This window comes from Lissotriton helveticus, chromosome 4_1, assembly GCF_964261635.1.
Source record: "Lissotriton helveticus chromosome 4_1, aLisHel1.1, whole genome shotgun sequence".
In the NCBI taxonomy this organism is placed as follows: Eukaryota; Metazoa; Chordata; class Amphibia; order Caudata; family Salamandridae; genus Lissotriton; species Lissotriton helveticus.
Genome location: NC_136063.1, coordinates 928,470,272 through 928,487,418, shown reverse-complemented (window position 1 = coordinate 928,487,418; position 17,147 = coordinate 928,470,272). Strand labels below are relative to the sequence as shown.

The window sequence follows — 17,147 nt, the reverse complement described above, 5'->3', positions numbered from 1 at the left end:
AAAACATTTTTTAAAAGCAAAATAGTGATGCCTTCCCTCAAATACCAATACTTACAAATATCTGCAGGATGCTGTACACATAGAAAGAGGAAGTAACAAGGAGCAATAAAGATATTGCTTCTCGTTACGCCTCACCTGAGAAGGCGCATCTTTTTGGTGAATTCCCAGGTCTACCATTTCTGACGAATCTGGGAATGCATAAAAAAACATGGGAGTTGCGTGGGAACACCCACACAATGCCCATGGAGCGCCTTCACATGGCAGAGTACGGCAATGCAGTGATTTGTGCTGCGTTGCCTTACTCCAGATTTATGGATCCGATCAGAACCACGCAAAGTAGCCTTGCGTGGCTTCATAAATCGTATGTAAGGTTTGCGTCGCTCTTGTAAAAGATTGTGTGGTTAAGACTGATGTAAACCGGCTTCTAAATAGGCACCTAAGTCTTTCACGTTACTATGCTTTGTCAGAACTGTTTCCAGCCTGCGCTTTTCTGTTGCCAGTATTTATCAGATATTAGTAGTTCTGTTGGCTTTATGAAAGCATGCAAAGACCATAACTACGACTAAGATGCAAAACACAGTCGATAGTCAGTCGAAAGCCCACAGGTGCAAACATGCTGTAATGCACAAATAGGGCAGGGTAGCATAACTTTTTAATTTTTGTTTTTGTTCAACAATAATGTATATTTATTTCTGGTTTCGGTTGTGGTCCCCTGGATGCTGCACGGCCAAGGTATAATTGATTACGTTAGTAATGGATAAAGGTAAGTTTTCTTCTCAACTGTGTTTTCAAAAAGCAGTACAAGTATGCCATATGAGAGGAAATAAAATTTATAGGGGCATATTATCAAGGACCGGTGTTAAAATTATCGCCGTTTTATCGGCAGGAAACTGCTGATAAAACGGCGATAATGGGCTTAATAATACCCCCTTGTTAATTCCCATAGAAGCCCATGTTCTTGTGTTAACATGAGCTTCTATGGGAATTAACAAGGGCGTATTATCAAGCCCATTATCGCCATTTTATCGGCAGTTTCCAGCCGATAACACAGCGATAATTTTAACACCGGTCCTTGATATTATGCCCCATAGACTTTTATTTCGAAGTCTTATTTAATTTAAATAAAAATATAAATTGCGTTGTGACGAGCCAGAATTGACCTTGTCAAAGGGCTGCTTTTTTATCCACTTTCAACCGTGCTGCATACCAGCCACTTCTGCTGTACAACTCACCTAAAAAACAATGACAAAGGCTATAGACCTTGCATAGGAGAGACCTAATGGCTTTGCCAGTGCGTGTTTTTTTTTTATAGGTTCAGCATCTTATCTAAGCAGCCATGACAAAATGCTGGTGGTGCGTTGGACACCCTTCCTTGAGCACACCATGGATGATAAACTATGCAGCCTTTGCGTGAATATGCCCCTTCGTATTGTTGCTCAAAGGTGCAATGAAGTACGACTTTTTGCCAAGGCAAAAGAAAACCTGAAATACTCTGTCATGGGTAGGACAGGAGGACGTATGTGCTAACATGCTAAGATGTCTTAAATTCGGTTTTTTTCAGGTTTCAAGAATGGCCTGGGAAGCACACATTGGGATAAAAATATATTGAGATGCTTTAGCTAATTGAACGATGGATCGTCAGATTATCATACATTGATAATCTCGAAGCAAATTGTCTTGACATTTATGGAAGATTTCGCAAATGCAATTGGAATATAAATTGGAAAATTTGTAAAATCATATCTGCTGTCTATTCAATATGTATGGAGCTTCCTTTACATACATCTGCAGGCCACGCAAACACATCTATAGTATAAGTGAAAAGATTCAGATATGTGTGAGCTAATTTGTCACAAATCAAAAATGTAAACACAGTATACTCTCCATATACTCATAATGCGTCGCTCCACCCCGATATAGACACACACTTGAAGACTTACATACATCATGGGAATATGATTAGTCATGGGCCCTGGACAGGATATTGCCCATTCCTTGAGAGAGTATGTTATATGTAGTCTCTTACATTTGTGATATACGGTGAGACATCCATGGCACATACTGTTACGTGCAGGGGCGTCTCCTTCGCTAAGGCGGAGGAGTGTCGCCCCACTGCATTGAAGCAGGAAAAAATCAAGTGAAAATAACATAATTGGATAATCATTTTTTTTGCCCTCTTGCTGCAGCAGCGTTGCATGAGAGGTGGGGATGCAGAGCAGGGGAGGAGTAGGAAAACCTCCTAACTGCCAAAGCAGCCATGCACACTCTCCCTGTTCTCCATGCAGGCTGCATTATAGCCTGCATAGAGAACATGCCCAGGCCCCCTGTCCCTGGCTGAGTGCCAAATCACGGCACTGAATCTGACTGAGTGCCGAATCACGGATCCAAATCACGGCTCTCAGACCAATCACAACGCTGCATTGCAGCTTTAGGATTGGCTTAGGGGAGGGAGCCTGGTGGCCTGCTTCCTGTTCCTGGAGTCCAATGCAGGAGAGCAGAAGCGAAGACGCTGGACCCAGCAGCAAGGTAAGTGTTTATTTATTTTTTTACATTGTGACTCATCGTGCCCCATCTCCCCTACCCCACCCCCCCGCCCACCCGCAAGTTGTGCCAGCCGCCACTTGTTAAGTGCCATTGGCTTTTGTTCATGTAGCCATTAATCTGTGCCCCTTACCCCCTCTCCTGCCCACCCCTCACCGCTCTTCTAGATTTAGGCCTTTCCCTGAACAGCATCCCGTGTTAAGTGGCCCTTTTCTGGATGTGATCTTTGTATATTAAGGAGCATGCTGTATTGAGGGCCACATAAGAGCCTTATGATGTTTCCTTTCGCCATGTAGTGTTTCTGATAACTGAAGCTGTTGTGCTGTTGGACTGTATTGAATCAGAACTTGAATTAATAAATAAAGATATAAAAAAACATGGCTATGACTCAAAAATTCAAATGATCAGACAGAGATGGTAAATGCATGGGCATAGCTTAGTCAGTAATGTTTGGGGGATGTAAGGCAGAGATTTCCCAACAAACAATGAGGTGTACCCTACTAAAAAGGATATGGTGGGCTGATGCTACAGGACGATGTTAATTCACAGGGTTAGGGGCTTTCATTTTCAGTTATTTGGAAGAGTAACACCATCCTGTTTGGGACCTCTGTGGGATAGTCTGGATTCTGTTGTCCACTTTAATCTAGTTCCTCCTCAGAGCAATATAGGACAGTGGGCCCAGGAGAACAGACTAGCATAAGCCCATACCTAACATCTGCAGACCAGACTTTGGATGGGCAGCGAGATTAGGCCTTTTAGTACCTCAGATTGCATAAGATATGAACATCTTTATGATACACTAAGAGGGACTGTGAGAAATTTGACATGCCTTTGGATTTATTTTAGAGCTCTCACTCATGTCACGTCTAGAACATTCGGAGGAGCATTGGAAGCAGTCGGCAACAGGGCATCCGCCAGAGGGGTAACAGAAGGAATTTTGCCACTGGTGATAGCAACAAAAAAGAAAAACGTCTGGAAGTCATATTACCAGGATGTAAAGATATAATACACCTGAGAAGTATATGCCGCACAGCAAGAACTAGCTGGACTCACAGCGATAAGTCAGTGGGATATGGGACACGAAGCACATGTCCCACAGAGATCCTAACAGAATCAGTTTGTGCAGTCAAACAAGCATACATATCGAGCTGTATCCATTTGATAAGTCAAGGCTCCAGATTCACGGAGTCAGTGGCCTGACAGAAGCTACAGAATATTCTGAATTCCTGCTTGTGCTCCCATAACTCTGGTTGGAGTAGTTATAAGAATTTTAGAGATCCCCCAATCTTTTTACCTGTTACAATGAGTATATGCAAACTTAAAGGTCCTGATGAAGATGGATACCATTGATATTGTCCATTGAAACGTACGTCAGCCAGAGAGTGTGACAACCCAGACATCAGCACAGCAACCGAGGGTGGATGCTGCCACCCAGTTTTTGAACCATCTGTGCATGCAGTGTTGGTATGGGGCGTAGTATGGTAACGTGAGTATGTTAGTGATATGGTTGTGGGTCATTTGAATGAGGTGTGAGTGCAGGGGATTGTTTTTCTCTTTTCTATTCTAATTTTATAGCAACAGCCTTTATATTCTGAATACAGATACAACATTGAATCATGATTGTTGCAAGAAATGAAATGTTGTCAATGTCAATTTTCAAATTTTGATAAGTATGTTTCAAAAAAAGAAAAACATAATAAAAAATGAAATATCAGTAACCGAAGTTGTTGTGTGGAGAGCAGTATCTTAGCAGGACGTGACCGCAGAAGGATGAAAGAGTCTGTTGGAACCTTGGCGCAGGTTCATGTCGAAAAGTACTTGAAAGCAGAGGGACAGAGTCTATGCCACTCAGGACATTCAGGAGGCACAGAAGACGAAGGATTACAGGGCTTGGTAGGGACCTGTTCTCAAAAGTCAATGTTGAATTACTGCCACGTCAGACACTTGCAACCCCACTTAAATTGCTGCTTGAAGTCATAAATAAGAGGAAATGATTTGAGCTTGATAAAGGTGATGGATGTGTCCCGAACAGATGCAATGGCACGTGGGTGGGAGAAAGTCTGCTGTTGTGGGTGGCAAAGTGAAGCAAAGGACGTCACTGGCTGAAGCAGTGTCCATAGAGTCTCAACCGGAGCGTCTTGCGCGTTGTGCTACTACTATCATCCTCGCAAAGAGCATGCGAATGGCAGGCTGGGGCCCATTATTATTACCAGGCCGCCTGGGGACACAATGACCCGACATGTCGGTACTGAACATTACTTCATAATTAATGGCATATTTTGAGTACCCACCTTGGAATGCCGAGAGATTTCTCCCTGTATGTCATGGCCATTTGCAGGGCTTTTCACACAGCACTGCCAGGCTTTACATGGCATTCTTGTATCGAGATGGTACCAGTGAAAATGGTGGCAGACCCTCATATCTGAATTGGACAGTCCAGTCCTACATTTTCAGTAGCATCACAGCTGTCTGGTGTCCCTTTGATGTCTTCGCCATTGAGACAGCCTTTTTCCACTGCCTTTGTAATAGGACAGGGGAACACTATTTATGGGAGGATGGTACTTCCATCACCTATAAAAGACTCTTTTCGTAAGCAAAGATTTAATAAACATGTTGGGCTGAAAATGGTTATCCAGTGCATGCTCCCTGAGTTTGGATGAACTGCTCGGACCTTCATTTTGATGAATATGACAGTCATCAAATCATCATATTTATCTTTATTCGGTCAATCTTGACCATATAAGCACAATAAAATACATAGACACAGATTTCACACTTCAATAAAAAAGTGATGGAATTAAATTTAAGTTAAAATATTTTCACTCATTAAAATCCTAAACATGAAAGTCAAAAAGATCCGTGGGGTAGAAAATGTTTCTTGAGGGACGATGGTCAGGTAAGAGGTGGCCAGGTGTACGAGGCTGCTTTTCTAAGTAGAGTCTTTCTTTGTGGCTTTCACAAAGCATCTGTCTGTCTCTCGAGTAGGCTGTGCTAGCATTGCAAGGTCGAGCAGAGCTCCTTCACCTTCAATACAACCAGTTATGTTATTTTATGTTATGTTACTGGGCACTTATGAAGCGCATGGCTGCTCCACAGAGTCTCCCAGCACTGGAAGGACCCTGAGACTGACAGTGCGCACACAAACAGGTAGACCTCATTTAAAGTTGGAAAAGTCAGGTTTTTAATATTTTTCTGAAAGCAAGGAGAGCCTGCTCCTGTCTTAAAGAAGGAGGCGGGCTATTCCATAACTGCAAGGCCACCACTTGAAAAGAGCGACCACCCATGCGTGAGCGGGAAAACTTTGGAATGGTCGACAAACGCTGGTCCTTAGTGGGGCGTAGTGCTGAATTCTATTCATGATGTAGGGAGCACCTGTGTTGTGAAGGGCCTTGAAAGCCAAAACTAAAGCTTTAAAGTATATTCTCTCCCGCACTGGGAGCCAGTGCAAGGACCTCAGGTGGGGGGGGGGGGTTATATTCGTCCTGGGGCCTACCATGAGTATGGCTCTGGCTGCTGCATTTTGTACCACCTGCAGGCGGCCAAGTAGATGGTCCGAGAGGCCAAGGTACAGTGCAATGACGTAATCCAGCCTGGATATAATCAGGGCCTGGAATACAGTCTTCCTGTGTGGAATTGAGAGTAACAGGAGGAAATTCCTCAACATTTTCAGTAACTCAAAACACGTGCCAGCCACCGGTTGGAATGGGGCTTCATGGAGAACCAGTGCTAAATTAGAACCGGTGCTTTCCGTCGCTCAGCACCGGCACTTTATCAACAACACCGGTGCTTTTCATGAGCACCAATTAAGTACGCATTCATATTCATTGATGATAGGCACCAGGAGATTAAGTGATTTACCCAGAATCACAGGATGTTGAGCCAATGCAGAGCCTCGAACCTGGATCCCCAGCACCGAATTCAGCAGCTCTGGCCATTGTGCCATATCCTCCCCCCACTTTCATGGTTAGTAGTTGGTTCTGTTTTATGTAGCGCTAACATGAGAATTGGGCTGGTGCTAGCTGCCTCCTGACGAAAGCCCCGGCACTTAATTTCCATAAATTAACCACTGGATACAACTTACGGAAGCCTGCCGTGAAAAGGTTTGAAAGAGTTCTAAAGCCTCTGGCTGGAGGATGATCCTGGTGAAGATTGGGGAGGTTGAGTTTTTCCTAGGAAGATACTGGTCCTTGGCAATTCTCTTCCAATGGCAATGAAACTTCTTGTATATTTCTTTATTGGTTATGTTTTAAGGCCCAGCTATACTAGTAATGTGTGAGGAAATCTGTACTTAGGTTTTGTAGACATCAATAATGTAAACCAGGAGGAATCCCAAGGCATGTATTACGTTTCCGGTATGTAGCCAGCAACAGGGCAGAAGCCACCAGCAGACCACCTTCCTAAGTGTTCAGTGGGTCTCTTTCTCCTACAGTTCCCAAGTCATTCATACCTCCAGGTTCTTTGCTTACTCAAAGCAGATGTGTATTCTACCGGTCCCAGGGTAAGATGAAAAGACGGTTGGCGAAACTCTCGTAGTTGGTTTAGTCTAAAAGGGACTCTGGCAGAGCACTGGCTTCGAATTTTACAAATTGCTACAGGTGCTATCAAGGCAATAGTTGGAGGCATGCTGTGTTTCTATTGTGGTATTTTCCATATCTAAAGTGCAACAAATGCGAGATTTTCCTTAATTAACTATATTTTTACAACTATGCCGCCATGCAAAAAATCCAGTGATGTTGTTTCAAATCACTAAAGAGTTGCATAGTATGCCTGAAGTTAAGAGACAGCAGATCATTCTCTTGTTTACAAGCGCTCTACTGCCACCTTGTTCAAACTGTTCATGTGTTTCAAAGAGAAACTATATGCTGATTGCTGAGGTCTTTTCAGGGAGGCCAAACCTGTACAAAGATAACCTCCTAGGCAACACCAACTGTGTGGAGTTTGATGGGCCTTTCCCAGTGAGGCTCTTCAAGGTAAGGCTACCACCATCCTCCTCAATTAGGAAGGGCAAGGTATTCCCAGAAATTGTATGTATATATCCTAAGGGCTGGTTGCATTTTCAAGAAACATTTTTAATGTCTTACAGGACATGGAATCCTACAATTCCTCTATAAAAGCCAGTCTCTAATTTCATTGTTACGGTCTAGGTGTGATGCTCTAATCACTTGTAATAAAGATCTTGCATAGCTGCTCAACTGTAATAAGTTCATACCTTTTAGTTCAGATGTGAGAATGTCTGCTGTCAGAGCCAGCACCCAGGGTGAAAAAAGGTAATGGGGCATAATTACAACCGTAGCTTAAACTTGGAAAAAAGGGAACCTGATGTTCCTTCTTCTGATATATTTCTCTAATAATCAGCAGAAAGAAGATGATAATGGCAACATGTTAATTTTTCAACACTATAGGTCATTGCAGGATAGATAGAATCCCTGCATATTTTTTACATCATCAGGGCTACAATTACTAACTGCGCTGTTAAGTGTTTAATTTCTTGGTACATATTTTGCTTTTAGTCTTCTTGTATGCAGGAGAACATAAAAAAGCAAGACACCAAAGATTCAAGTGGTTTGGGGAGTTGGTGATGTGAACATGTATTATAAACAATAAAGTACCCCCTAACGAACTTTATAAGGATATTACCTCAGAGTGTCATGACCTTATAAAAAGAACTCGGCGTTTTCTTGAGTATGGTCATGGAACTCGCCGGTGACTTGCAATATCCTTACAATGCATACTACTACATACTTTATCTGATAAATAAGCTAACGATCTTGAAAGCATAATTTGTCTGATAAATATTTTCTCTGAAATCCACTTTTCATATTTCATTTCTTCGACCAGGAATATATAAGTTCATATTTCACTTAATAAGAGACATACATTGGTCTGCAGGCATCCTGTGTATCCTGTAGTGCTGTTAGCACTCTAGTGGACGCACGCTTTCACGCATCCCTACATCCGCTGGCCAGGCGTGGCCTGCGGGGTGAATAAATGGAAGGCGTGCGCTCGGGCACGTCACTTCCGACGGAGACTGAGTGTCCTGGTCACTGGCTGTCGCTGCGCGCTGCCACCCCTGCGCAAGCGACCATCTCATCAGGCAGGCCCTAATCCCTGCCATACCACATTGGCGACGAGCGGAGGGGGCCCAACCCTCGCCCGTTCACCTCGGCCAAAGCGGAGCGGTCTGCTCGCTCCCGCGGTGCACACCGCGTGTGACCCAGCGGCTTCACCGGACTCCCAGGGGCCGGCGTGCTCCTCCCTGCCGGCCTCCCGCCTGCCAGAAAGTGCCTGCCTTCACCCCTGCTGCCCTGCGGTGAGGGCGTGTGCCACCGCGCTGCCTACAGCCGCATTGCCGAGCCTCCCGTGGAGAAGATTGCCGTTTGCCACGCATCTCGCGTGGTACGCGAGGCTTACGAACCCTGCCATTCCTCACGCTTCTGGGGTGAGAAGCAGGAATACTGCCAGGCCAACCCCACCATCACTGTGCACCTCATGTTTCTGGCCTGCTGAGGCCTGGGGAGGCCTAGTAGCACCTGGAGGAGACTCAGCAAGCGCTACCGTCCCGAATAAGAACTCTCCCTGGCTAGCCACGAGGCACGTGGTTTTGGCGGCAAGCATAACGATGGGTGAGCGGACGGAGCGACTGCCGGCTACAGGTACGGACATTGCCGCGTCCCCGCATAGGAACCCCTACCCTAGCCGTTTGTGGGAATCGCCGCCATGGGGGATGGTGATGCTGTGGCGCCCGTCATCAACATTCCATTTCAGCACGCTGCTGCTGGGGTGCTACCTCCGTTCAGTGAGGCAAGTGACCCGTCCACGGCCTCGCCCCGATAGAAAATTTGGCTGGAAAGATTGGAGAATTACTTTGTGGTCACGAGGGAGACGGATGACGCAGTGAAAAGGTCCCTCCTCCTTCACTACGCGGGGGACGAGGTTTTCAGACTCTTCAAACACCTCCCTAACCCGGGCGCAGCAACCACCTACGCTGCCGCAGTCACAGCCCTCAACAACCATTTTGACCCCCAGCTAAATGTGGACTTTGAGGTCTTCAAGTTAGGGCAAGCCCGCCAGCGGGATGGAGAATCCATGGACCAATTCCACACCCGAGTGAGGGAGCTGGCCAGCTCCACCGATGAGGACCAACCAAGGGCCATACGACGTCAACTGATCCAGGGATGCCGAGACAAAACGTTAAGGGGTCATATCTTGCGTAAACCGGGGATTTCCCTGGAAGACATCCTCATCCTAGCTAGAGCTCACGAACTCTCGGATGCCAGAGTGACGGCCATGGAACAGGCCCTACACAAAACTCCCGCCAAAACCGACACCGTCAAAGTAGAACGTGCTGACGCAGTGCGGCCTCGGACATGTGGCCAAGCACAAAAGGGATACCGGAGGGACCCGCCCCAAGCCCGCTGCGGATACTGTGGGCACGAACCCCATGCGGCCAAGGACTGCCCGGCTCAAGGACAAACCTGCGGGAACTGCGGAATCCCGAATCATTTTGCGTCAGTCTGTCGCAGGAAGAACCAGCCCAGGAACTCCAAGAAGCCATGGACGCCCACAAAAGCCGTCCGTCAGCTATCGCTACAGACCCACCCCCGGAGAGGGCTGAAAAACACCTGCCCACAATCTATGACGATTCGGACTCGGAAGATGAGGAAGCATATGTGATCTCCTTTGCCTGGGAACTGAAGCAGAGGCGACGGCCACAACCGACATGTGTGGTACAAATGGGGGAGAATGAGGTAAAAGCTATCATCGACACAGGCGCCACCGTCAACGTCATGGGGCTGTAACAATTTAACAAGCTACGCCCTCGACCTGAGGTCCTGCACTCAAAGACAAGAATCTTCGCCTATGGAGCGGACACACCACTACCTCTAAAAGGAAAAATTGTGATACCCATTCGGGCAGATGAGGCAGAAGTAACAGCGACAGTACACATAATTAACCGGGAAGCCGACACCTTGCTGAGCAGCCACACCGCTGAGGACCTGAAGCTGATCGCGTTTGCTAACCGTATCAGAGCCCATCAAGTGGACGAACTGCTGGAGCGCTTCCCTGAGCTGTTCAAAGGACTAGGGTGCATCAAGTGCGACCCCATCAAACTCCACATCGACAAGTCCGTCACTCCCACAGCCCTACGCCACAGGCGGATACCATTTCACCTTCGGCCGCTAGTGGAAAAAGAACTTGAGAAACTCGAGAACCTGGGAGTTATCGAGAAGGTAACAGGACCCACCCCATGGGTCTCCCCCATGGTCATAGTCGAAAAGCCCAAGCAACCAGGTGAGATCCGCCTATGTATCGATGTGCGGCTGCCGAACACCGCCATCAGAAGAGAAAGACACTTGACGCCCACTATGGATGACATAGTAGCCGATGTGAATGGCTCGAGATGGTTCTCAAAAATCGATCTCAATGCAGGCTACCATCAACTGCCCCTCGCAGAGGAAAGCCGTTTCATCACTACGTTCAGTACTCACCTTGGCCTCCGGCGATATAAGCGCCTCAATTTTGGAATATCTTCGGCAGCGGAGGTATTCCAGAATACCATCAGAGAACTCTTGTCGGGTTTGCCGGGGGTAATTAATGTCAGCGACGACATTCTAATCCACTCTGCCACCGCGTCTGAACATTACAAACACCTGCGTGATGTTTTGAAAAGACTGAGCACACATGGAGCAACCCTCCATAGAGACAAATGCCAATTCTTTCAACCCTCAATTGAGTTCTTTGGTTATGTCTTTAACCAAGAAGGAGTGCAAATTGACCCAAGAAAGTCCAAGCCAATAAAGGACGCTCCGGCGCCGAAGTCACCAACGGAGGTGAGGAGTTTCCTCGGGATGGCTACGTACTGTGGCCGGTTCATACCAGGCCTGGCAACCCGCAGCGAACCCCTCCGTGCACTAACGAAAACGGATGCCAAGTGGCAGTGGGGCCCGAAAGAAAATGAAGCCTTCCAGGGGATAAAGGATGCCCTCCTTGAAAACGCAACACTAGCATATTTTGACCCCGCCAAGCGGACCGAAGTGATTGTTGACGCCAGCCCGGTGGGCCTAGGGGCAGTTCTGACCCAAGAATATGAGCCCGGCCAATGGACGGCCTTGGCCTGTGCCAGTAAAGCGTTAACCCCAACCGAAACCAGATACGCTCAAATTGAGCGGGAGGCCCTGGCAATCAAGTGGGCCTGCAGTCATTTTCACCTCTACCTGCAAGGACACCCATTTGTAATGGTGACCGACCATCAGCCCCTAGTGCCTCTCTTCAAGGGCACCGCCCCCCACCCCCCACCACGCATTGAGAGGTGGGTGATTCAGCTTCAAACGTATGGCATGGAAGTAGTATACAGACCGGGAGCCAAAAATCCGGCCGACTACCTGTCGCGCCACCCACTACCTCAAGAGCCAGCGCCCGTTGATGATGACTGCGAGGAATACGCCCAGTGGGTAGCGCTCACGTCCTGCCCTCAATGCATGACCATTGAGGAGATCAAGGAGGCAACGGCGGACGACAACCCGTACATGAGGTCGCTGCAAGCCGTGCAGGAAGGATCCTGGACCAACTACCTACACCCTCCCGACACCTGGACAGCTGCGGACAAGGAAGCCCTCACGAAATTCTGGCACATCCGCCACGAACTCAGCGCCACGGAAGAGGGTGTGCTGCTGAGAGGGACACGCCTGGTAATACCAAAACGCCTCAGGCACCGAGCCACCCAGCTTGCTCATGGCGGCCACCAGGGATCCACGAAAATGAAGGCACGCATGCGGGAGAAGGTGTGGTTCCCTGAATTGGAAACGATGGTGGAGGACTACGTAAAAAACTGCATGTCCTGCCAATTGACGAGCGATCCCGAAAGGCCGGCCCCGATCATCACTGAGGAAGCATGCACGACCCCCTGGACCAAAATCAGTCTGGACTTCGGGAGCTTCCCGGGAGAGGGACACACGCTGGTTGCCATTGACTCGTTCTCCAAGTACCCCTTAGCTGAGAGGGTGCAATCCACGGCATTTACACACGTGGGGCCGGCGCTGGAAAGACTGTTCTCCATGTTTGGTTACCCTGAGGAGATAAAAAGCGACAATGGACCACCGTTCCAGGGAGCTGAGTTCGCCACATTCTTGAAGAGCAGAGGCATTACCCACCGGCGCATCACACCCCAATGGCCGCAAGCCAATGGGGAGGCAGAAAGATTTATGCGGACCCTCAACAAGATGTTCAGGATAGCGGTGGTAGAGGAGGCCGACCCTGAGCAAAGGCTGCATGAGTTCCTGAGGGAATATCGAGGAACTCCCCACTGCACCACCCAGAAGAGCCCGTGGTCCCTCATGTTCCAAGGCCGACGCCGAGACCTCCTTCCCACAGCCCCGGAGCCGGCGCCGGTCCTGGACAACATGCGGGAGAGTCAGGAACGTCGACGCCAAAACAATCAGCGGGCGAGCCAGCGGCGTAGAGCAACACCACGACGGCTATGCCGAGGAGATCGGGTAGTCATCAAGAACAGACGCCCGGGAGGAAAGTTCCAGACCTTCTACGAACCAGGTCCCTGGACTGTAACGGCCACAAAAGGGACTATGGTGACTGCCAGAAGAGAGGGGGAGGAAGTATCAAGGAACACATCGTGGTTCAAAGTGGTTCCCCCTGGGCCGAGGGCAGACGCTGAAGATGCGGATGGGGCCAATGAGTCACCCCGAGCCGCGACACAAGAGGGAGGAAGCAACTCATCAGCCGAGACCCGAGGGCCAGTGTCGGAGTCTGAAGGTGGACTCTCAACCATATCCACCCCCATCAGAAACCCATCCCGCAACAGAGAGCAAGGACCGGATCACACCCCGCGATACAACCTGAGGCCCAATCCACCACCCAGCCAGAGACTAAAGGACTATGCCTGTCAGCTGAGACCCTGAAGTCGTCATCAAAGGGACACGCAAGTACAGAGCGATTGATTAAAGTTGTTGTTATGTAACGAACATTTATGGTCTGGACATTTTGCAAAAGTTTCCATAGTTGGATAGAGATGTAGTGCTGTTAGCACTCTAGTGGACGCACGCTTTCACGCATCCCTACATCCGCTGGCCAGGCGTGGCCTGCGGGGTGAATAAATGGAAGGCGTGCGCTCGGGCACGTCACTTCCGACGGAGACTGAGTGTCCTGGTCACTGGCTGTCGCTGCGCGCTGCCACCCCTGCGCAAGCGACCATCTCATCAGGCAGGCCCTAATCCCTGCCATACCGCATATCCCACTTCACACAACAGTGCAGCAAATGGCTTGAAAATCTCAACAAAAAAAATGCTGGCCTGTTAGGCCTGGCCTCACTTATGTTAACAGTGTCATATGTGCATAAGAGAAGGGTTCTCTCCTTAAACTGAAGCATGTCGTGGCTGAATCTGTTATATGTATCTTAAGCCCGAAAAGAGTAAGAATTCAGGGTCAACCCTTTACAGGTCCTAAATGAGACAATTGGAATCCTTTGCAGTTTGTCTGTCTGTTTTCCAATAGTTTCATGTTTCTTTTTTTAAGTCAATGGTGCAACCTACCTAAAACTCAGAGGTAATGTTCAGAGGATCCTACAAAGATCTTGTTACTTAACTCATTCACCAAATGTGATCAAAACTCTACTGATCATCTTGTGCTTCTACTGCAGGTCCTCGCGTATGTCTGGGAGAACGCTTGGCAAGGGTGGAGCTCTTCATCTTCTTTACCAGCCTTATACAGAACTTCAAATTCCAGCTTCCAGAAGGACAGACACACATCAACATGGATTCCATCATTGGGTCCATGCGCCAGCCACATCCGTTTAAAATTTGTGCTGTTGCTCATTAAATATCATTGTCAATTGTACCTTCCTATGAAGAGAACTACAGTATGCTCTATGGTTTTTCATGACCATTGTGTTTTTATTTGGAATTTTCTACCACTGGATTTGCTCTTTCCAAATCTCTGACTTTTTTGGCTGACTGTTAGTGTTTTGGATTTAAATAATATAGAACATTTGTAGGAAAGCTTGACTGCTATCTACTTGTTTAATATCATTATGCAGAACAGTACGTAATGAACACATTGTGAAATACTTAGGGGATGATTTCTATTTCAGCAGGTGGCCCGTTTCTTTACCATAGCAATGGAATAAATTACTCTGTTGCATTGACAGAGATGCCACCCGCTGAATTTAGAAATCACCACAAAACTAGCGGTCATTTCTAAAACATTGTCAGGAATCACTGTAACGACGATTCCTATTGATGCTTTTCGCAGTTTGGTAAAGAGCTCCATCAACCTGACGGAGTCTTGCACCAAACTGTTCCTGTTTTTATTTTTTTAAATGAAAGCCCAAAGAAGGATTTCTTTTTCGAAAATAAAAAAGATAATGCCCCCTCATCATGGGAGCCATTTTCCATGTGAGAGAGGCATTTTGTGTTTTTTACTGTCCCTTCCCGACAGGGATTGCCTGGTGGTCACAGACAGCAAAAAAAAACGCTATATTTCTGCCCATCCTAATTGAGCAGAAGGAGGTGTAGCCAGTTTTCCAAAGGCCCTAACTCAGTTGGGCCATTGGAGAAGTTTGGCTACAACTATGGCGGAGTGGTCCCCGCTTTAGTCAGACCTATGATCCACCTCCATTAAAATATGGCTGGTGGCCCACTGGGTTAGCAGGTAAGGAACACAGTCACCATTGCAACAGAGTTCCCTCTCCACTAACATCTAAATCAGCGCTTTAGTCTCAACTGCTCAAACTATTCTACAGTTTAATGTTCACTGTGTAGTTTTTTTAAATTATATCAGCAGAAAGCTTAGTTTTATACAAAATGCTTTATTGTTTAGGGATGTTTGCTCTGATATTCTAATTAATTTCCTAGTTTGTAGTACCTGTAATACTAGACAGCATTTGTAGCTGCTGCAATTGATGATAGGTCAGGGAATAATATAGAAGTTATGGCCTTTTTTGCTTTCATGAAGGACACTAACAAAGAAAAAATATCAAAACTTTCTATCATACATCAGCAGCGACCAGAATGCCCAGCAGTTTAACATACACTAATATCAACCCATTTCTCTAAAGAATTTTGAATCAAAATATTGGAGTTATAGCAGCTATTGCAGTTCTCTTGCTATTTGCCATAGTTAATTACTTTGCGCACTCACTACACGTTAAGATTGGTAATTAAGTTTCAGTACATGGACATTTCTCAGTTCTGATACTTAGGGCCTGATTTAGATTTTGGCAGACGGGTTACTCCATCACAACAATGATGGATATACTGTCTACTGAAATATAAATCCTATAGTGTTATGAGCCCCAATGTATCCCAATATAGGCCTAGGTAGCTACATGACCTTTTACCTACATTTGCCCTACCTTGCTCTACATAACGGCTCTGGCGCTGACCTTTTGCCTAGTTATGTGCTGAATAAATGTTGTGTGGCTTTCTACGAAAACTAGCCTAATTTACTATGCATGAGGATTCTTAGTATAACACAGCAGGATTACCATCTTCTGTATAATAACTCTGTATAAAAGTCACTGCTATCGCAATCCTTGAAAGACAGGCCTAAAGTATCATTACACATCTAGGTAGAATCCTTGAGGGTGTCTTTTGGGTATATAAGCACCACATCTTCGCTTGGGCAAACAAGGGTAGAAGCTTCCATGCTGACATGAGATGCTGGAGTCTCTACACGCAGAAACTCCAGCATGCAGTGGTCTGACATCCCTTGCGGGGTGTATAACTCGAGACCATGATGAGGTCCTTCATTCTTTCCCATCATGTAATGGGGTTGGTTCTTTCCTAGGGGGATTCTTGGCTTAACACCTAAATAAATGCTAGGAACACCTAGGTACACTTAGCTAGGGTTAGCATTTTAGGAGTACACTTGATTATTGCTATGTATCTATATGCCTGCAAATATTCACGGTTTTACCACCATGGTAGAATTCTACCTTGCATTTACTCTGTCAATGCTTGCAATCGGATATATCTTTTTCTGTCTAATGGTTGTCGCAGAACACATATGTTATACTAGAATGACCCTGGTTCAATAAATGCTCATTGAAAACATTCCCATTGTTTATTCTGTGTATTTCTCTGAGCCCAAGTGATCACAAGTGACTGAGTGAAAAAGTAGTACACTGTTTCCACGCTACCTGAAGGATCAAGGGTTGTCATGTTCAATTGTTGCCAGAGACTAGTCCCTTCTTGGTAAAGTTAGGGGGCTTATGATGGCACTGTGAGCTAGCTGGTCTAAAGGCTAACATATGCTTTGGTGGTGTCTGGAATCAGTTTGGACGCCAATCCTTTGGATTATTTTATCTAAACACGCAGATCCTATACAGATTTATAGGAACTACGGGCCCGATTCACAGCACTAACTTACTATCAAAATCCTAAACTTACTACCATTTTCGTATTCACAGAAGGCACTTACTCATTTTGGTATTCACAGAAGACACTTACTCATTTCGGTATTCACAGAAGTTAGGAGTCCTAACTTTAGGACTCCTAAATGCCTTCTGTGAATACCCAAAGTCTTAAAATTAGGATTTTTCTCAGTTCTCAGTTCTCACCCACGGAGGATGCCTATATACTGCTACCACTCAAGAG

General features: G+C 46.6%; 1 protein-coding gene across 1 annotated transcript in view; it reads left to right on the top strand.

Annotated features, from left to right (window-relative positions):
- The window catches only part of LOC144828917 (cytochrome P450 2J2-like), a 433,018-nt gene extending 416,411 nt beyond the window's left edge, over positions 1-16,607 (top strand). Inside the window, exon 9 of the mRNA XM_078687535.1 lies at positions 14,192-16,607. Within this exon, the coding sequence (XP_078543661.1) occupies positions 14,192-14,370 (179 nt within the window). The 3' untranslated portion in view covers positions 14,371-16,607. The remainder of the gene's footprint in view (positions 1-14,191) is intronic.
- The last annotated feature ends 540 nt before the right edge of the window (positions 16,608-17,147 follow it).